General features: G+C 45.9%; 1 protein-coding gene across 9 annotated transcripts in view; it reads right to left on the reverse strand.

Moving 5' to 3' along the window:
• Positions 1–22500, reverse strand: part of LOC128696417 (uncharacterized) — a 61085-nt gene that overhangs the window by 24348 nt on the left and 14237 nt on the right. For 3 of the 9 annotated variants that reach the window (XM_070092312.1, XM_070092311.1, XM_070092313.1), the window contains exons 4-7: positions 7835–7951; positions 4347–4441; positions 3690–3815; positions 3258–3328 (exon numbers count right to left, since the gene is read on the reverse strand). In XM_070092312.1, the coding sequence (XP_069948413.1) occupies positions 3258–3328; positions 3690–3815; positions 4347–4441; positions 7835–7951 (409 nt within the window). Of the gene's footprint in view, positions 1–3257; positions 3329–3626; positions 3645–3689; positions 3816–4346; positions 4442–7834; positions 7952–22500 lie in introns of those variants that run through there. The other 6 variants (XM_070092316.1, XM_070092315.1, XM_070092318.1 and 3 more) reach the window with 4 other exon arrangements.

Genomic DNA, 22500 nt, shown 5'->3' on the forward strand with positions numbered 1-22500 from the left:
CAAGAGCAGGGAAGGATATTAGGATCTGTAGGATATCCTCAGCGCTGCGACTCTGAGGATATTCAACGCTCGGGACGTCCGAAGATATAGACGCCATTCTACAGGCCTAAAGAAAGAGTTAAAATTTCGTACTTTTACTCAAACTGCAATAATAAAAGAGGAACTGAAAAGAAAATGAGAGATAAACAAATTAGGAAGAACATTCTGTAAACAGAAGGCAGCGCTGTAAACAGGAGTCAGGTAAAGACAAGAAAATGAGAGTGCGACACGGATACCAAGTGAAAATATACTGATATTACCACTGATATACTGAAGAGTTTGTTTTTATAATGGCATTGTATTCACAGTTATTTACACTATTTACAATAACGTATGGATGACTCAAACACTTGAGTCATCCAAGTGGGAGGAAGACTTTTCATGCTGATTACTGCTCCCTCCTGCAGATTTATCGAGATGTAGAAAGTCTTACATAAGAACATAAGAACATAAGAACGAAGGAACACTGCAGAAGGCCTACTGGCCCATGTGAGGCAGGTCCAAGTCTCCTACCGGCTTAAGCCAATGCACCCAACCTAGTCATGTCAGGTCACATTGACTTAAGGGAGGAACACGGCAACCGACCTGGTAGCACAAGCTATCAGGTCTAACTCACACGCACCCACATCCACTCATGTATTTATCCAACCTATTTTTAAAGCTACACAACGTTCTGGCCTCTATAACGGTACTTGGGAGTTTGTTCCACTCATCCACAACTCTATTACCAAACCAGTACTTTCCTATATCCTTCCTGAATCTGAATTTTTCCAACTTAAAACCATTGCTGCGAGTCCTGTCTAGGCTAGATATTTTCAGCACACTATTTACATCCCCTTTATTTATTCCTGTCTTCCATTTATACACCTCAATCATTATTTATTATTTTTTTATTATCACACTGGCCGATTCCCACCAAGGCAGGGTGGCCCGAAAAAGAAAAACTTTCACCATCATTCACTCCATCACTGTCTTGCCAGAAGGGTGCTTTACACTACAGTTTTTAAACTGCAACATTAACACCCCTCCTTCAGAGTGCAGGCACTGTACTTCCCATCTCCAGGACTCAAGTCCGGCCTGCCGGTTTCCCTGAATCCCTTCATAAATGTTACTTTGCTCACACTCCAACAGCACGTCAAGTATTAAAAACCATTTGTCTCCATTCACTCCTATCAAACACGCTCACGCATGCCTGCTGGAAGTCCAAGCCCCTCGCACACAAAACCTCCTTTACCCCCTCCCTCCAACCCTTCCTAGGCCGACCCCTACCCCGCCTTCCTTCCACTACAGACTGATACACTCTTGAAGTCATTCTGTTTCGCTCCATTCTCTCTACATGTCCGAACCACCTCAACAACCCTTCCTCAGCCCTCTGGACAACAGTTTTGGTAATCCCGCACCTCCTCCTAACTTCCAAACTACGAATTCTCTGCATTATATTCACACCACACATTGCCCTCAGACACGACATCTCCACTGCCTCCAGCCTTCTCCTCGCTGCAACATTCATCACCCACGCTTCACACCCATATAAGAGCGTTGGTAAAACTATACTCTCATACATTCCCCTCTTTGCCTCCAAGGACAAAGTTCTTTGTCTCCACAGACTCCTAAGTGCACCACTCACTCTTTTTCCCTCATCAATTCTATGATTCACCTCATCTTTCATAGACCCATCCGCTGACACGTCCACTCCCAAATATCTGAATACGTTCACCTCCTCCATACTCTCTCCCTCCAATCTGATATTCAATCTTTCATCACCTAATCTTTTTGTTATCCTCATAACCTTACTCTTTCCTGTATTCACCTTTAATTTTCTTCTTTTGCACACAGTACCAAATTCATCCACCAATCTCTGCAACTTCTCTTCAGAATCTCCCAAGAGCACAGTGTCATCAGCAAAGAGCAGCTGTGACAACTCCCACTTTGTGTGTGATTCTTTATCTTTTAACTCCACGCCTCTTGCCAAGACCCTCGCATTTACTTCTCTTACAACCCCATCTATAAATATATTAAACAACCACGGTGACATCACACATCCTTGTCTAAGGCCTACTTTTACTGGGAAAAAATTTCCCTCTTTCCTACATACTCTAACTTGAGCCTCACTATCCTCGTAAAAACTCAATCATATCCCCCCTAATTCTACGTCTTTCTAGAGAGTGCAGTTTCAGGGCCCTTAGTCTATCCTCATAGGGAAGGTTTCTGATACATGGGATCAACTTTGTCATCCTCCTTTGTACATTTTCCAGAGAATTTATATCCATTCTGTAATACGGTGACCAAAACTGTGCAGCATAATCTAAATGAGGCCTAACCAAGGATGTATAGAGTTGAAGAACAACCTGAGGACTCCTATTATTTATGCTTCTTGATATGAAGCCAAGGATTCTATTAGCTTTATTGCGAACACTTATGCACTGTTGTCTTGGTTTCAGATTACTGCTAACCAGAACTCCTAAATCTTTTTCGCAATCCGTAATATTAAGATCTGCATTATTTAGTTTATATGTGGCATGGTTATTGTCCTGTCCAACATTTAGAACTTTGCATTTGTCTATATTAAACTGCATCTGCCACTTCTCCGACCACTGCATCAGTCTATTCAAATCTTCCTGGAGTGCTCGAATGTCCTCGTCAGAATGAATTCGACGGCCTATTTTGGTGTCATCGGCAAACTTGCCGATGTCACTCTTTATGCCCTCATCTATGTCGTTTATGTAGATTGTGAACAGCAGGGGGCCCAACACTGACCCCTGTGGAACACCGCTCGTGACACTTCCCCACTCTGATTTCTCCCCATTTATGCAAACTCTCTGCTGCCTATTTGTCAACCATGCCTCTATCCAGGAAAAAATTTCTCCTCCTATTCCATATGCTTTAATTTTCCTCAATAGTCTCTGATGTGGGACCCTGTCAAAAGCCTTACTGAAGTCCATATACACAATATCATATTCATTACCATGATCTACCTCCTCAAATACCTTAGTGAAAAAAGTTAATAAATTCGTAAGGCAGGAACGCCCCTTTGTAAAACCATGCTGAGATTCGTTGATTAATTTATGTTTTTCAAGGTGGCTACGAACTGCCTCGGCAATTATTGATTCCATAAATTTCCCACTACTGATAACTGCATATTTAATGGGATGGAGGGGAATTTACCATACTGATAACTCTTCCTTCCCCACAGATTCATCGAGATGGGGAAAACTTACCTTATTAATGGCTTCTTCTGTGTTGAGTGGTTCTCCTGGCATCTCCAGCCTCACAGTCACGTCCCAGTCCTCTGTGTGACAACAACAATCTTGACTAATCTATAATGAAGGTGGAATTTTCCTCTGTTCTCTCTCTCTCTCTCTCTCTCTCTCTCTCTCTCTCTCTCTCTCTCTCTCTCTCTCTCTCTCTCTCTCTCTCTCTCTCTCTCTCTCTCTCCATACATCATGCCCACCCATTGTCACTCTTTGGCACTCACCGAAGGCCACGGTATATTCACTGAGGGCACACAACACTCACTTAGGGCCACATAACACTCACCGAGGGCCACATAACACTCACCGAGGGCCACACAATATTCTGGCACTCACCTAGAGCTACACAGCACTCACCGAGGGCCACACAACACTCACCTAGGGCCACACAATACTCACCTAGGGCCACGCAGTGGGTGGTGTTGATGGAGACGTAGCCAGCAGAACAAGAACAAAAGACTAACTTGACCTGCCACTCCACTCTGAGGTGACAGTTGTGTTGACACCGCAGGAGTCTGCCACACGCTGTTACACACAAAAACACCCACTTAAACTGTGTGTGTGTGTGTGTGTGTGTGTGTGTGCAGTTTCTTGTACTCTCCTATTTTGCAGACGTTAGGAATCACACTAGACATCTTCCACAAATCGGGTACAATACTTTTTCTAGTGATGTACCGGAGAGAGAAGCTAGAAACGAAGTTAAATGTTGCGTTCTCTAAGAAGCCTTGAAGACAGTTCGTCGAGGCACTATTCAAGAACCACGACCCAAGTGACTTATTTTACATAATTTATTTTCCTCAGCTTCACTATAATAATAAATTGCTGGGATTTCGTTTAAGTGAACTTTCTGCGAATATAATAATAATAATAATAATAATAATAATAATAATAATAATAATAATAATACTATTACTTCTACTGCTACTACTACTACTACTACTACTACTACTACTACTACTACAACTATTACTACTACAACTACTACTACTACTACTACTACTACTACTACTAATAATAATAATAATAATAATAATAATAACAATATGAATAACTAACTTTGATCTGAAGAAGGTATGGTGGTGTAGTGGTACTGACAGAGTGTACCGTGGTAGCCCTGGTCACACACACAGATGCTCTCCCCAGCAACGTACCTGTTGAAGTATCAACAAGGATCGTTAGTGGGTGTCACCTGGAGGTTGTTACACACACACGCACACACACACACACACACACACACACACACACACACACACACACACACACACACACACACACACACACACACACACACACACACACACACACACACACACACAATGGGAGGAAATGAAAAAGGAGAGCAGAATAACCCAGGATCAAATGGAAGGACAAGCGCACCCCCCAGAAACACCTGCAGAAGGACTCCAGCCACGACACCCCCAAGGCAACTGAACATTCCAAACCAACCATCACACACCGATCCCTCTGTTTCCACCCCCCGCACCACAGTTACAGTATTAGAACAGAAGTTGAAGGTTTGGTACACAAATGCAGATGGATTAACGAATAAACATGAGGAATGGCAAGAAAGAATCAATGAGAAGTCCCCAGACATCATAGCAGTTACAGAAACAAAACTCATGGAGACAATAACAGATGCAATCTTCCCACCAGGATACCAGATCATGAGGAAAGATAGAAGGGGTAGGGGGGGAGGTGGGGTTGCTCTGCTTGTAAAAAAACAGATGGAAATTCGAGAAAATGGAAGGAATAGATGAGACAGGAGAAAGAGACTACATAGCAGGTACACTTCAGTCTGGGGAACACAAAGTGGTCATTGCAGTGATGTATAATCCACCACAGAACTGCAGGAGGCCAAGAGAGGAATATGAAGAGAGCAACAGAGCAATGGTGGACACACTTGCTGAGGTGGCAAGAAGAGCTCACTCCAGCAGAGCAAAGTTGCTGGTTATGGGGGATTTCAACCACAGGGAGATTGACTGGGAAAACCTGGAGCCACATGGGGGTCCCGAAACATGGAGAGCCAGGATGTTGGACGTGGTGCTGGAAAACCTCATGCACCAACATGTTAAGGACACTACCAGAGTGAGAGGGGAGGATGAACCAGCAAGATTGGACCTTGTGTTCACCCTGGGCAGCTCAGACATTGAGGACATCAAGTATGAGAGTCCCCTAGGAGCTAGCGACCACGTGGTTCTGTGCTTTGAATACATAGTAGAGCTGCAAGTGGAGAGAATAACAGGAGTAGAATGGGAAAAGCCTGACTATAAAAGAGGGGACTACATAGGGTTGAAGAACTTCCTGCGGGAGGTCCAGTGGGACAGAGAACTGGCAGGAAAGCCAGTAAATGAAATGATGGAATATGTAGCAACAAAATGCAAGGAGGCAGTGGAAAGGTTCATTCCCAAGGGCAACAGTAACAACGGGAAGACCAGAACAAGCCCCTGGTTTACCCGACGGTGTAAGGAGGCAAAAACAAAGTGCAATAGAGAATGGAAAAAGTACAGAAGGCAGAGAACACACGAAAATAGGGAGATCAGTCGCAGAGCCAGGAACGAGTACGCACAGGTAAGGAGGGAGGCCCAGCGACAGTATGAAAATGACATAGCATCGAGAATCAAGACTGACCCGAAACTGTTGTATAGCCACATCAGGAGGAAGACAACAGTCAAAGACCAGGTGATCAGATTAAGGACAGAAGGTGGAGAACTCACAAGAAATGATCAGGAGGTATGTGAGGAGCTGAACAGGAGATTTAAGGAAGTTTTTACAGTAGAGACAGGAAGGGCTGTGGGAAGACAGCACAGAAGGGAACATCAAGAGGGAATATACCAACAAGTGTTGGATGACATACGAACAACTGAGGAGGAGGTGAAGAAGCTCTTAAGTGACCTTGACACCTCAAAGGCGATGGGACCGGACAACATCTCCCCATGGGTCCTTAGAGAAGGAGCAGAGATGCTGTGTGTGCCTCTAACCACAATCTTCAACACATCCCTTGAAACTGGGCAACTACCTGAGAAATGGAAGACAGCTAATGTAGTCCCCATATTTAAGAAAGGAAACAGAAACGAGGCACTAAACTACAGACCTGTGTCTCTGACATGTATTGTGTGCAAAGTCATGGAGAAGATTATCAGGAGGAGAGTGGTCGAACACCTGGAAAGGAACAAGATTATAAATGAAAACCAGCATGGGTTCATGGAAGGCAAATCTTGTATCACAAACCTCCTGGAGTTTTATGACAAGGTAACAGAAGTAAGACACGAGAGAGAGGGTTGGGTAGATTGCGTTTTCCTAGACTGCAGGAAGGCCTTTGACACAGTTCCCCACAAGAGATTAGTGCAGAAGCTGGAGGATCAGGCACACGTAAAAGGAAGGGCACTGCAATGGATAAGGGAATACCTGACAGGGAGGCAGCAACGAGTCATGGTACGTGAAGAGGTATCACAGTGGGCGCCTGTTACGAGCGGGGTCCCACAGGGGTCAGTTCTAGGACCAGTGCTATTTTTGATATATGTGAACGACATGATGGAAGGAATAGACTCTGAAGTGTCCCTGTTCGCAGATGACGTGAAGTTGATGAGAAGAATTAAATCGGACGAGGATGAGGCAGGACTGCAAAGAGACCTGGAGAGGCTGGACATGTGGTCCAGTAACTGGCTCCTCGAATTCAATCCAGCCAAATGCAAAGTCATGAAGATTGGGGAGGGGCAAAGAAGACCGCAGACAGAATATAGGCTAGGTGGACAAAGACTACAGACCTCACTCAGGGAGAAAGACCTTGGGGTGACCATAACACCGAGCACATCACCGGAGGCACACATCAACCAAATAACCACTGCAGCATACGGGCGCCTGGCAAACCTGAGAATAGCGTTCCGATACCTTAATAAGGAATCGTTCAAGACACTGTACACTGTGTATGTTAGACCCATACTGGAGTATGCAGCACCAGTCTGGAACCCACACCTGGTCAAGCACATCAAGAAGTTAGAGAAAGTACAAAGGTTTGCAACAAGGCTAGTCCCAGAGCTCAAGGGAATGTCGTACGAGGAAAGGTTAAGGGAAATCGGACTGACGACACTGGAGGACAGAAGGGTCAGGGGAGACATGATAACGACATACAAGATACTGCGGGGAATAGACAAGGTGGACAGAGATAGGATGTTCCAGAGAGGGGACACAGGGACAAGGGGTCACAACTGGAAGCTGAAGACTCAGACGAGTCACAGGGACGTTAGGAAGTATTTCTTCAGTCATAGAGTTGTCAGCAAGTGGAATAGCCTAGCAAGTGAAGTAGTGGAGGCAGGAACCATACATAGTTTTAAGAAGAGGTATGACAAAGCTCAGGAAGCAGAGAGAGAGAGGATCCAGTAGCGATCAGTGAAGAGGCGGGGCCAGGAGCTGAGTCTCGACCCCTGCAACCACAATTAGGTGAGTACAATTAGGTGAGTACACACACACACAACACACACGTGTGTTGCATTACCTCAACACCGATCCCTGGTTTCCAACACTAACTGAGGGGTGCCAACACTCACCTACACTCGCCGTGGTCACTGCACCAGCTACGGGGGTCACCGTTGGCACACAGTCCTCCCACCTGGCACTGACGGCCGGTGGCGCCCTCTGTACAGTCGCAGCTGAACCGGAACTTCCTATAAATGCAGTGATGATATATTTATACATATAAAATGTTCAACCCGTGTGGTACATTTTACTTTCCTGACTTAGGATTATTTGTATATGCATATATATATATATATATATATATATATATATATATATATATATATATATATATATATATATATATAAAGAGAGAGAGTGAATGAGAGTGGAAGGAGCGAGTGAGATATACAGGGACAATAACAGGTACCCAACAGCGGGGACACCACAACAACAGGGACACAACAACCACCACAACAACAGGGAAACGGTAATAACAGGGACATAGCAACAGACACTAAGTGACCTAGTACCCCTGTCACTCTCTCATCTGCGCTGAAGAATGAAACGCACACTAGAGTAAATTTTTTTTCAGCGAGTGTGGCAGGGGTACCAAGTTACCTAAGATGGATGCGTTTACCTGGGCAAATAACATGATTAGTATGGACCGCAACACCCGCCCACAACCACCATATACGCTTCCCTCAGATGATCGAAGTCCCACACACCGAGCCTCTCCATAAATTCCAGTACCGCTCAAACCAACGAATCATTTTCATTTTATATTCTCTCTGCATCTGTTGTTAATACTTTTCGTTATGACTTAATGTGTGTACTAGAGAGCGACAGCACACAGGGTTATTGTGGGGCTGACAAGCAGGAGCTACTGTTAACCTGTGGACAGCGTCACCATCATTATTACCTGTGGACAGTGTCACTGTCATTATCACCTGTGGACAGTGTCACTATCATTATTACCTGTGGACAGTGTCACTATCATTATCACCTGTGGACAGTGTCACTATCATTATCACCTGTGGACAGTGTCACTATCATTATCACCTGTGGACAGTGTCACTATCATTATCACCTGTGGACAGTGTCACTATCATTATCACCTGTGGACAGTGTCATTATCATTATCACCTGTGGACAGTGTCACTATCATTATCACCTGTGGACAGTGTCACTATCATTATCACCAGTGGACAGTGTCACTATCATTATCACCTGTGGACAGTGTCACTATCATTATCACATGTGGACAGTGTCACTATCATTATCACCTGTGGACAGTGTCACTATTATTATCACCTGTGGACAGTGTCACTATCATTATCACATGTGGACAGTGTCACTATCATTATCACATGTGGACAGTGTCACTATCATTATCACCTGTGGACAGTGTCACTGTCATTATCACATGGGTATAATGTCAGTACTATTATCACCTGTGGACAGTTTCACTATCATTATCACCTGTGGACAGTGTCACTATCATTATCACATGGGTATAATATCAGTACTATTATCACCTATGGACAGTGTCACTATCATTATCACCTGTGGACAGTGTCACTATCATTATCACCTGTGGACAGTGTCACTATCATTATCACCTGTGGACAGTGTCACTATCATTATCACATGGGTATAATGTCAGTACTATTATCACCTGTGGACAGTGTCAGTGCCATTATCTAATTTCCCCTGACGCCGGTGTTGGTCATACGATGTCCAGCTCAGTGGAGCTTTTGGTCACTTGGCAGAGACCTTATCCTGGCTTATCGGTTCACTTAGAGGTTGTAAGGTTGCCATATCCCAGCATTATATGTGGCCATCTTGCAGCCTCCACACGCTGACTTAACCCTAAGCCTGATAGCAGGTGACCTCCAAGAGACCTTATAGTAGCTTCTTTTGACCTTACACAGACTTTGTTTACCTTTTGAAAATATCAATGGGGGCCTCACAGTACCGGTAGCCCAGGGACCTACAAAATATCACTGGGGGCCTCACAGTACCGGTAGTCCAGGGACCTACAAAATATCACTGGGGGCCTCACAGTACCGGTAGCCCAGGGACCTACAAAATATCACTGGGGGACTCACAGTACCGGTAGTCCATGGACCTACAAAATATCACTGGAGGACTCACAGTACCGGTAACTCAGGGACCTACAAAATATCACTGAGGGACTCACAGTACCGGTAGTCCAGGGACCTACAAAATATCACTGGGGAACTCACAGTTCCGGTAGTCCAGGGGCCTACAAAATATCACTGGGGGACTCACAGTACCGGTAGTCCAGGGACCTACAAAATATCACTGGGGGACTCACAGTACCGGTAGTCTAGGGACCTCCAAAATATCACTGGGGGACTCACAGTACCGGTAACCCAGGGACCTACAAAATATCACTGAGGGACTCACAGTACCGGTAGCCCATCGACCTACAAAATATCACTGGGGATCTCACAGTTCCGGTAGTCCAGGGACCTACAAAATATCACTGGGGGCCTCACAGTACCGGTAGTCCAGGGACCTACAAAATATCACTGGGGGCCTCACAGTACCGGTAGTCCAGGGACCTACAAAATATCACTGGGGGACTCACAGTACCGGTAACCCAGGGACCTACAAAATATCACTGGGGGCCTCACAGTATCGGTAACCCAGGGACCTACAGAATATCACCGTGGGCCTCACAGTACCGGTTGCCCAGGGACCTACAAAATATCACTTGGGACTCACAGTACCGGTAACCCAGGGACCTACAAAATATCACTGGGGGCTTCACAGTACCGGTAGCTCAGGGACCTACAAAATATCACTGGGGGCCTCACAGTACCGGTAACCCAGGGACCTACAAAATATCACTGGCGGTCTCACAGTACCGGTAGCCCAGGGACCTACAAAATATCACTGGGGGACTCACAGTACCGGTAACCCAGGGACCTACAAAATATCACTGGCGGTCTCACAGTACCGGTAGCGCAGGGACCTACAAAATATCACTGGGGGACTCACAGTACCGGTAACCCAGGGACCTACAAAATATCACTGGCGGTCTCACAGTACCGGTAGTCCAGGGACCTACAAAATTTTAATCTGGCTCTGTGCAGCAGCGTGGCTGATTATTATTATTAAAGATTCGCCGGTTTTCTCCCGGCCCGGGTCTTTTCCATGTGGTGGCCCGGCCTTGGCTCCCTCTTTAGGGAATGTCTGAGACCTAAGTCTCCCATGGGAGGAGGCACAAGTACCTCCTCATCTTTGGGACCAACTGTCCCCAGGCCTAGCCACAAGCTAGGCCTCTCTGGTCTGCCATCCCCGCCCCAAGGGGGCAAATGGGAATGACAGTCTTATGAGCTAAAGGCTCGGGCTCAGGCACCTACCCTACCCTAGAAGGGTTAGGCATGGTGTCGATCAGCGTGGCTGATGATTTCTAATGTTTGTATTTCAATATTATGAGCCAGTTGTTGTGTCTGTCACAGAGTGATTAGTAGGGACAAAGTACCACATCCTTTGTGACCAATTTAGCATCTTTCATCTGTAGCCACACTCTTTTTGATACCAACATTGTTGATGGGACTTGTCTGGCAGTTAACATGGGTCAGTAAGCCTACCGTAATGCATTTTTATGTTTTATGTATCCGACTGAGTTTGTTTATACTTCTCTATGCGTCTACGACCAAGACAGAGGTGTTGAATGTATGTTCTGTGATGGAATGTAGTGAGTAGCTGTACGATATAATCCATGTTATGAAGTAAGCTTTTTCATTAACGTTGTAAAGCCTGAGTTAGTGCTGCTAGATTGCCACTAACTCTAACAGCGGTTAGGGAGCTTCCTTCAGTGTATTACCTATCGTGGACTACAAGTGTTGTGCGAGTGTTGTCGAGCTAGAACTTTCCCCCTGAACGAATCTATTTGGACTTCCTACTCATGTCTGCAACACTGCAATCTCCTGTCCTGATGATGTGTTGATGGCAACACGAAAGGGCTAGGGCTATCATTCAACTTCTCCTGTGGTTGTTTTACTTTATATATATATTTATCGTAAGATAACACAGTAAAGACAAACACTGCTCACTCTGTGTGTAATCATACTTCACCTGTCCTTTTCGTTCATTTTCTTAACCATCTCTTACTTGCTTCATTCTTACCTCACTCTCTCTCTCTCACTCGTTCATATATAATTCTCTTATTTTCCATTGCATTTCTCCCGACTCTTTCTTCCTCCTTGTTCCTTCCATCTTTATCAGTGACAGGCTTGCCCTCGTGAGTTTGTTGCTAGGGAGCGCCGCTCCCCGGTGGGGAAAGAGGGGGAAAGTGGGTGTTAGTGGGCATGATTAATGGTCTCGTTCAGGGGGGAGGTGTTCTTATTGTTGCTTCCAGTCTCCCCTACCACGTAATACCGACCCTTGCTACCCCGACCTCCCCTAACACCTCATACCGAAACTTGCTACCCCCACCTTCCCTATCACCTCATACTGACCCTTGCTACTACCACCTCATACCGACTCTTGCTATCTCCACCTCCCCTACCACTTCATACTGACTCTTGCTATCCCCACCTCCCCTACTACCTCATACCGACTCTTGCTATCCCCACCTCCCCTACCATCTCATACCGACCCTTGCTATCCCCACCTCCCCTACCACCTCATACCGACCCTTGCTATCCCCACCTCCCCTACCACCTCATACTGACCCTTGCTATTACCACCTCATACCGACCCTTGTTATCTCCACCTCCCCTACCACCTCATACCGACCCTTGCTATCCCCACCTCCCCTACCACCTCATACTGACCCTTGCTACTACCACCTCATACCGACTCTTGCTATCCCCACCTCCCCTACCACCTCATACCGACTCTTGCTACCTCCACCTCACCTACCACTTCATACCAACTCTTGCTGCCTCCACCTCACCTACCACTTTATACCGACTCTTGCTACCTCCACCTCACCTACCACTTTATACCGACTCTTGCTACCTCCACCTCCCCTACCACTTCATACAGACTCTTGCTACCTCCACCTTCCCTACCACTTCATACCGACTCTTGCTACCTCCACCTCCCCTACCACTTCATACCGACTCTTGCTACCTCCACCTCACCTACCACTTCATACCGACTCTTGCTACCTCCACCTCACCTACCACTTCATACCGACTCTTGCTACCTCCACCTTCCCTACCACTTCATACCGACTCTTTCTACCTCCACCTCCCCTACCACTTCATACCAACTCTTGCTACCTCCACCTCCCCTACCACTTCATACCGACTCTTGCTACCTCCACCTTCCCTACCACTTCATACCGACTCTTGCTACCTCCACCTCACCCACCACTTTATACCGACTCTTGCTACCTCCACCTTCCCTACCACTTCATACAGACTCTTGCTACCTCCACCTCACCTACCACTTCATACCGACTCTTGCTACCTCCACCTCCCCTACCACTTCATACCTACTCTTGCTACCTCCACCTCCCCTACCACTTCATACCGACTCTTGCTACCTCCACCTTCCCTACCACTTCATACCGACTCTTGCTACCTCCACCTCACCCACCACTTTATACCGACTCTTGCTACCTCCACCTTCCCTACCACTTCATACCTACTCTTGCTACCTCCACCTCCCCTACCACTTCATACCGACTCTTGCTACCTCCACCTCCCCTACCACTTCATACCTACTCTTGCTACCTCCACCTCCCCTACCACTTCATACCGACTCTTGCTACCTCCACCTTCCCTACCACTTCATACAGACTCTTGCTACCTCCACCTCACCTACCACTTCATACCTACTCTTGCTACCTCCACCTCCCCTACCACTTCATACCGACTCTTGCTATCCCCACCTCCCCTACCACCTCATACCGACTCTTGCTACCTCCACCTCCCCTACCACTTCATACCAACTCTTGCTACCTCCACCTCACCTACCACTTCATACCAACTCTTGCTACCTCCACCTCACCTACCACTTCATACCAACTCTTGCTACCTCCACCTCACCTACCACTTCATACCGACTCTTGCTACCTCCACCTCACCTACCACTTCATACCGACTCTTGATACCTCCACCTCACCTACCACTTCATACCGACTCTTGCTACCTCCACCTCACCTACCACTTCATACCGACTCTTGCTACCTCCACCTCACCTACCACCTCATACCGACTCTTGCTACCTCCACCTCACCTACCACCTCATACCGACTCTTGCTACCTCTACCTCACCTACCACCTCATACCGACACTTGCTACCTCCACCTCACCTACCACCTCATACCAACTCTTGCTACCTCAACCTCCCCTACCACCCCATACCGACTCTTGCTACCTCCACCTCACCCACCACTTCATACCAACTCTTGCTACCTCCACCTCACCTACCACCCCATACCGACTCTTGCTACCTCCACCTCACCTACCACCTCATACCGACTCTTGCTACCTCCACCTCACCTACCACCTCATACTGACTCTTGCTACCTCCACCTTACCTACCACCTCATACTGACTCTTGCTACCTCCACCTCACCTACCACCTCATACCGACTCTTGCTACCTCCACCTCACCTACCACCTCATACCGACTCTTGCTACCTCCACCTCACCTACCACCTCATACCGACTCTTGCTACCTCCACCTCACCTACCACTTCATACCAACTCTTGCTACCTCCACCTCACCTACCACTTCATACCGACTCTTGCTACCTCCACCTCACCTACCACCTCATACTGACTCTTGCTACCTCCACCTCACCTACCACCTCATACTGACTCTTGCTACCTCCACCTCACCTACCACCCCATACCGACTCTTGCTACCTCCACCTCACCTACCACCTCATACCGACTCTTGCTACCTCCACCTCACCTACCACCTCATACTGACTCTTGCTACCTCCACCTCACCTACCACCTCATACTGACTCTTGCTACCTCCACCTCACCTACCACCTCATACCGACTCTTGCTACCTCCACCTCACCTACCACCTCATACCGACTCTTGCTACCTCCACCTCACCTACCACCTCATACCGACTCTTGCTACCTCCACCTCACCTACCACCTCATACCGACTCTTGCTACCTCCACCTCACCTACCACCTCATACCGACTCTTGCTACCTCCACCTCCCCCACCACCTCATACCGACTCTTGCCACATCAGGACTGATTCTCCTTGGTCGAAAAATCACGTAAAAACTCGTTAAAAATAAGTGTTTCAACCTTTATCTGAGCCCATCTGAGATATCGTATTAAAATAGTATACAATACCGACACAGGGGTCTTTATTGTTGTAACGTCTCGCCTACACAGCAGGCTTTATCGGTCGAATACAGAGGTGATTTAGTTTTGGAGACACTTGAGGAGGAGTAGGAGAAGGCGAAGTAATTTTGAGGTGGCGAGCCCCTCAGTCTTGATGGAAAACAGTGTTTATTTACCTGGAGTTTACCTGTAGAGAGTTCCGGGGGTCAACGCCCCCGCGGCCCAGTCTGTGACCAGGCCTTATGGTGGATCAGGGCCTGATCAAAAAGGCTGTTACTGCTGACTGCACGCAATCCAACGTACGAACCACAGCCCGGATCATCAGGTACCAACTTTAGGTGCTTGTCCAGTGCCTGCTTGAAGACAATCAGGGGTCTATTGGTAATCCCCCTTATGTATGCTGGGAGGCAGTTGAACAGTCTTGGGCCCCTAACACTTACTGTGTTGTCTCTTAACGTGCTAGTGACACCCCTGCTTTTCATTGGGGGGATGTTGCATCGTCTGCCGAGTCTTTTGCTTTTGGTAGGGAGTGATTTTCGTGTGCAAGTTTGGTACTAATCCCTCTAGGATTTTCCAGGTGTATATAATCATGTATCTCTCCCGCCTGCGTTCCAGGGAGTACAGGTTCAGGAACTTCAAGCGCTCCCAGTAATTGAGGTGTTTTATCTCCGTTATGCGCGCCGCGAAGGTTCTCTGTACATTTTCTAGGTCAGCAATTCGACCTGCCTTGAAAGGTGCTGTTAGTGTGCAGCAATATTCGAGCCTAGATAGAACAAGCGACCTGAAGAGTGTCATCATGGGCTTGGCATCCCTAGTTTTGAAAGTTCTCATTATCCATCCTGTCATTTTTCTAGCAGATGCGATTGATACAATGTTATGGTCCTTGAAGGTGAGATCCTCCGACATGATCACTCCCAGGTCTTTGACGTTAGCTTTTCGCTCTATTGTGTAGTTGGAATTTGTTCTATACTCTGATGATTATTGTGTCAACTTGTTCACACGATTCATTTTATATTGCATATGTAATCTTTCGTATCATTAGATTTACAACAGTGTGCGCCATCGAGTTATCGTAGTTAATGTTAAAAATGGAAATATCTGAAATCTGTGTGTGTATACCTGAAGGGTTTTCCGGGGGTCAACGCCCCCGTGATCCGCTCCATGACCAGGTGTGTGCAGAGATTTCCACAGTTTAAAGCAACTGTGAAAAATACAGTGTGAAGTGTGAACAATAAGAGAAAGTTCTACATCGGTGTCTCGGTTGGCAACACTCTCGCCTCACACACTGAGTGTCCGTGGTTCAATCCCCGGCCGAGTAGACACATTGGGCATGTTTCCTTACATTTGCTGCCACTGTTCACCTAACAGTAAGTAGGTACCTGGGTGTTAGTCGACTGGTGTGGGTCTCAGCCTGGGGGACAAGATTGAAGGACTACAATGGAAATAAGACAGTCCTCAACGACTCACTGACTTTCTTGGGTTATCCCGGGTGGCTAACCCTCCGGGTTGGAAACAAATTGTATAAAATACTGAAACAATGAAAAAATAAACGCAGAAGCAGTATAATGTGATCCTTTATTGACAACGGTTCGCCCACACAGTTGGCTTTATCCCTCCGGGTTAAAAGTCCGAACAAGTCAGGGCAGATACATTGAGCTGGTCAGCCGCCATGTTAGTACAGCTTTATGGCTAGGCTTCATTCTCCTCCCATGCTTTCCTCTCCCTTTTATTCCTTACTCTTTATCCCCGACCCCTCAACTGCTGAGTCCCAACCTCCCACACACACCCAAAATTCGCCCCTCGGCCCCGCCCGTCCCCCCCCCCCCCGCCTACCATTCCGACCCTCCATCCCACCCTTCCCTCACACCCACCCATCCCTTCCTCCTTCCCTGTCCTGGTGGTGCCGCTTGGTAACACCACATCCACTCACTGTCTGACTTCTTTGTAAAGAAAAGAATAAAGATTTTATTTTTTTATAAAGGTGGAATTACAGTTTTGGTTTGCTAAGTACAAAGAAAGTCACTATCATAGCGGGGCATGAGGTAAAAATCTACATATATTTTTTACTAAGTGATGTTTCAAACTTCCACATTATTTGCACTAATCACTGTATTATTATGGATTGCTCGATTGCTAGAGCACGCATCTCACACACTTAGGTCCGTGGTTCGATCCCCAGTGCGGGCAGAAACATTAAGACGTGTTTCCTTAAGACACCTGCTGTCCTTGTTCACCAGTCAGTAAAATAGGAGCCTGGGTGTTAATCGGCTGGTGTGGGTCGCATCCTTAGTTTAATATCTTTATTATGCACCCCATACCCATCCTGTGGGCAGCAGTCAAAAGATTACAAAGCTACATAATGGGTCCAGGGACTGGACCCCTGGGACAAAATTGACCTAATTTGCCCGAAACGCTCTACATGACAAGAGGCTTTCTATATGGTAGTATGTCACTGGTGTCAGCTAGGCATGTACACATTGCACATGTAGAAATAAAGATTATATTATTATTATTATTATTATTATTATTATTATTATTATTATTATTATTATTATTATTATTATTACATGCAGTGGTGATAATTTACGAAAATTAAACCTGGAAGGTATATACCTGGAAGGTGTTCTGGGGGTCAACGCCCCAGCAGCCTGGTCCATGACCATGACCAGATCAAGACTAAGAGTCTTGGCTTCGTCTTTTGGTTACTAGGGAACAGCGGTGCTGGTCCAACTCCAAGGTCAGTAGACGTCCGTGTCAGTCCAAAGGTTTGCTTCCGTATTTTGTTATACTTACATTACTGTATGTTAGTTAAATGTACACGCGAACAATTAATAAGACATTTACTGTGGCTACGTTGTAGTCGCCAGCAACTTTGTCAGGACCATACTAGTAATACAATGTATGGTATCTCAGGATATGTTGAGTGGGTCCAGAAGGTGAAGCATTCTGGAAGGCAGTAGTAGTTCTTGTAGTGGTTGTAGTAATAGCTATAGTAGAAGCAGCAGCAGTAGTAGTAATAGTAGCAGCAGCAGCAGCAGCAGTAGTAGTAGTAGTAACAGAAGCAGCAACAACAACAACAACACCAGCAGTAGTAGTAGCAGTAACAGCAGTAGTAGTAATAGTAGTAGTAGTAGTAGTAGTAGTAGTAGTAGTAGTAGTAGTAGTAGTAGTAGTAGTAGTAGTAGTAGTTGTAGTAGTAGCAGCAGCAGCAGTAGTTGTACCTCCGCATTCCAGCAATCAGAATACGGAGCATCAAGCTTCCACCATTCTTTGAATGATCCGCATTAATAATAAAAAAAAATAGTGGAAAGACCACTACGAAAGTCATATTGTTGAAGAGTTGTATCTCTGGAAGGGAATGTGTTCTGTGGCCGGTGCTGTTGCTGTTAGATGCTGTTCTTCCTACTAACACCTAGTTCTCTTGTAATGGTTTTCTTCCTGGTAATCGCTGCTTCCACTTGTTTGTATGCTGTTCTCTGTTAATGATTTGTCTACCTGGAGGATATTCCGGGAATCAACGCCCCCGCGGCCCGGTCCATGACCAGGCCTCCTGGTGGATCAAGACCTGATCAACGAGGTTGTTACTGCTGACCGCATGTAGTCCAACGTACAAACCACAGTCCGGCTGATCCGGCACCGACTTTAGGTATCTGTCCAACTCCCTCTTGAAGGCAGCCAGGGGTCTATTGGTAATTTCTCTTATGGCTGGTGGGAGGCTGTTGAACAGTCTTCGGCCCCAGACACTTATTGTGTTTTCTCTTGGTGTATTAATGGCGCCCCTACTTTTCACTGGGGGTATGTTGCATCGCTTGCGAAGTCTTTTGCTTTCGTAGGGAGTGATTTCTGTGTGCCGATTAGGGGCCAGTCCCTCCAGGATCTTCCAGGTGTAGATTATAATGTATCTCTCTCCCATGTGCTCCAGTGAGTACAAGTCAAGTGCTTCCAAGCATTCCCAATCGTTAAGGTGTTTGATGGAACTTATATGTGCAGTAAAGGTTCTCTGTACATTCTCTAGATCTACAATTTCACCTGCCTTGTATCCTACTTTTTGTTTTAATTCCTCAACGTACGTGTCAGCGTGTTTACATGACAAAGTAATTCCGTCATCATTGCAAATTTCGATACATATACAAGTCTTGAAAACATTCAACATTGTTTACATTCCAAACATGTTGCCATATCTGCAGTAGCCACAGCAACGTTGCCAGCAACAAAACAAATGACTCAGCATCCTGTGCTGCAGTAACAGAAATAGCAGCAAGATTGCCAGAAGAAAGCAGAAACAGCATTTAGAGTAGCTTGTACACATTAACCACAATAACAGCATTAGCAGAGTGAGAGCAGCGTACAGACAAGTAGAAGCAGCAGTTACCAGGAAGAGCAGCATTACAACAGAACTAGGAGAGCATTCCAGATTTCTTCAACGAAAACGATAAATTACGATATACATAGCCCAAGTCAATTGCAAACCTTTCAAAAAGCCCAAAAAGACTAATATCGTAAAATACACAAGTACATTCAGCTTGAAGCCGCTCAGAAGTTGCATTATCAAGTTTGGAGTAGAATTTAACATGTGAACGGCATCTAACAGCAATAGCACCGGCCACAGAACAAACTCGGTTCCAGAGATACAACTCTTTAACAACGACTTTCGCAGTGTTCGTTCCACTCACTTTTTTATTTTATTAATTAATACGAAGCGATAAGCCCGTGTGGATCAATCAAGGAATGGTGAAAGCTCGATGCTCCGTCCACTAATCGCTAAACATACCCACTACCAAGCTGTACACAGTCTTTCCATTATCTAGAAAAAAGGCACTATAAAAACAGACAGATGAGTAACAGCAGTATCAGTAACGCACATTATAAAGTGCAGTAGTAACAGTAACAGCAGTAATATATTTCTTGATTATCTTACCCCCCCCTCCTCCATGAATGACCAATGGAATTAAGTCACATTGTTTGTTGGTTTATCCCAAGTTAACTCTACATAATATTAATAATACATATTCACATAATATATATGTACTCTCAGAACCACATGCTTACAGAGCCCTGGGAACAAACGAAATTTGTCTTACGCTAGAGATTCAGCTCCCGGCCCTTACCAATAACATGGAATACATTAACTACTGCATAGTTGCCACACCATTCCCTCGGCAGAGAGACTCCCTGACAAAGACAAAGATTTCCTCTACTTTTTATCAGAATCACGTCGTCCTTACTGAGAAAACCTGGCTAAGAGCCATGGTTGATGCGACGAAGGAACCACTACCTACACCAGTGAAGGAAGAAGGAAGTGATTTGTCAGTAGCGGGGCATACTGCTTCAGCACCCCGGCTGCCTGAAACACCGGATATACTCATATTGCGCCTCCCAGTAAGCATTTGCACACAGGTCATCTATATATTTAAGACACGTGTCAGGAGACACTTGTCCTGTCTCCTGACGAATATTATAAAAACAATCCAAGTAAGCAAACACTTTCAAAACAAACACACTAGAGCACCATGCAGAATAAAGCATGATCCAGGCTGAAGTCCCAACAGTGTAGCGTATGTTCTTACGTCATTGATGGCCTCAGTCAACCTAGAGAGGAAGAAGAGTGCAGCAGCCGGAATACGTCACGATGTACGGTCCAATGGCTGGAGGCTCCCAAAACACTTCATTTTTTCAAGCTGAGCTAGTAGCAATACAACTAGTACTGACTCATGTATTACGTCGTCAACACCAGTAACATCCTGGCCTTCACATGGCTCCATCACTGTTATCCAAGCACCCCAGCAAACCTCACAGAACAACGTAAGGCTTAGTTTACCTCTGTATTTCAGTATCTTACAAACCCTGGCAGCTGAGGGAAGAAGAGAGGCCACAATTAACCAGTTACCTAGTCATGTTGATACTGAAGAGCACGAGGCTGCAGATGAAGCCGCCAGATTGATCACAAGTTACGATCGACTACTGATTAACATACAAATTAGCCTCGGTCAAACCAATCAGATAATTGAAAACACTGCAAGGCAAACAAGACAAACTCTTGGTGTATCAGGGTCTGAATTACTGGTACAAGCTACATAGCACCAGTCTCCAACTAACAACAGGAACCAGATTAGAACTAAACGCACATCCGTCCATCGAATTCATAGCTATGCTACTACACAGACGATAGTTGAGAAAGCAAGAGAACAGTGTCAACACTACCCACAGTGTCTCACACGACCAATAATTCATTACTTGCTGGAAACCCAAGTGTCCCTTTCAATTACCAAGACGCCTACTCCTGCACCTAACCAAAGGCAAGCCAGCACTGCCACCACAGTGTAAATGATAGAGAGGCATATGCCAGTACTAATAAATTTCTCTACCACGTTAACGTGGTGGCAGGTACTCTTCCTAATTTTAAAAAATAAAAAAGCTGTGTCATCATATAAACAGGACTCGCCTCAGGTGATTTTCCCACAGTGAGAGAAGAAAATTTACGAGGGTAATACATTATGGAAAAGTCTGCAGGAAAGTCTACATTGTTCTGAGAGGTTTTTTATTTACATAGTGCGGTCCAGCATTTCTGATTTCGAAATGCTTTTCACGACAAAATGGTAAATGTTGGCGTCTGTGACATACACACGCACACGGTTCCAGGAGCTATGAATCGACCCCTGCAACCACAACTAGGTGAGTACACACACGCGGGGCTAGGAGCTATGAATCGACCCCTGCAACCACAACTAGGTGAGTACACACACACACACACACACGGGGCTAGGAGCTATGACTCGATCCCTGCAACCACAACTAGGTGAGTACACACACACGCGTAAGAAAGCTCTGCTTGGTATATACGTGAGTTACCTTTACAACAGTATTATAATAGGGGTGAACGTCAACAGGTTTAATTGGGTGCCGCCTCAGCTTTCATTGTTCTCGTTGCTGCAACGTTGGTACACAAATATGTCTTGAAGGACAACCTCCCTCCAGGAAGGAAAGTGTTTTGATGCTGCGATGGGGAGCTTGATCTAAGGAACTGGACCTACTCTCCCATTCCCAGGTCCTGCATGACTTATGGGCTTGACACCTCCCCGTGAATATATAATAATAACGAAAGGCGTATTTTGGCAGCTGCGCGATGCAAGATATCTCCGTGTTGCATAACCCCACTCCACTGTATCATAGGGCACCAGAGTGAAGAATCCTAAGCAGTCATTCACTCAATACACCTCTGCCATCAACACCACGAATGACCACCATCATTCACCTAATATCATCATGAATGACTACCACCATACACTCAAAACACCTTTCCCATCGTCACCATGAACGACCACCCATCATTCACTTCGCTTCCATATCTTGTCCTCTTTACTTCCCCCTCCCCCTTTTCTTTCGCCTCCAGTATCCTCTTTAATTTCTTTCCTCTCATCTCTCCTTAACACCATTCGTTAAAGTTTACCAA

The sequence above is a fragment of the Cherax quadricarinatus genome, chromosome 39, assembly GCF_038502225.1.
Source record: "Cherax quadricarinatus isolate ZL_2023a chromosome 39, ASM3850222v1, whole genome shotgun sequence".
Classification (NCBI taxonomy): domain Eukaryota; kingdom Metazoa; phylum Arthropoda; class Malacostraca; order Decapoda; family Parastacidae; genus Cherax; species Cherax quadricarinatus.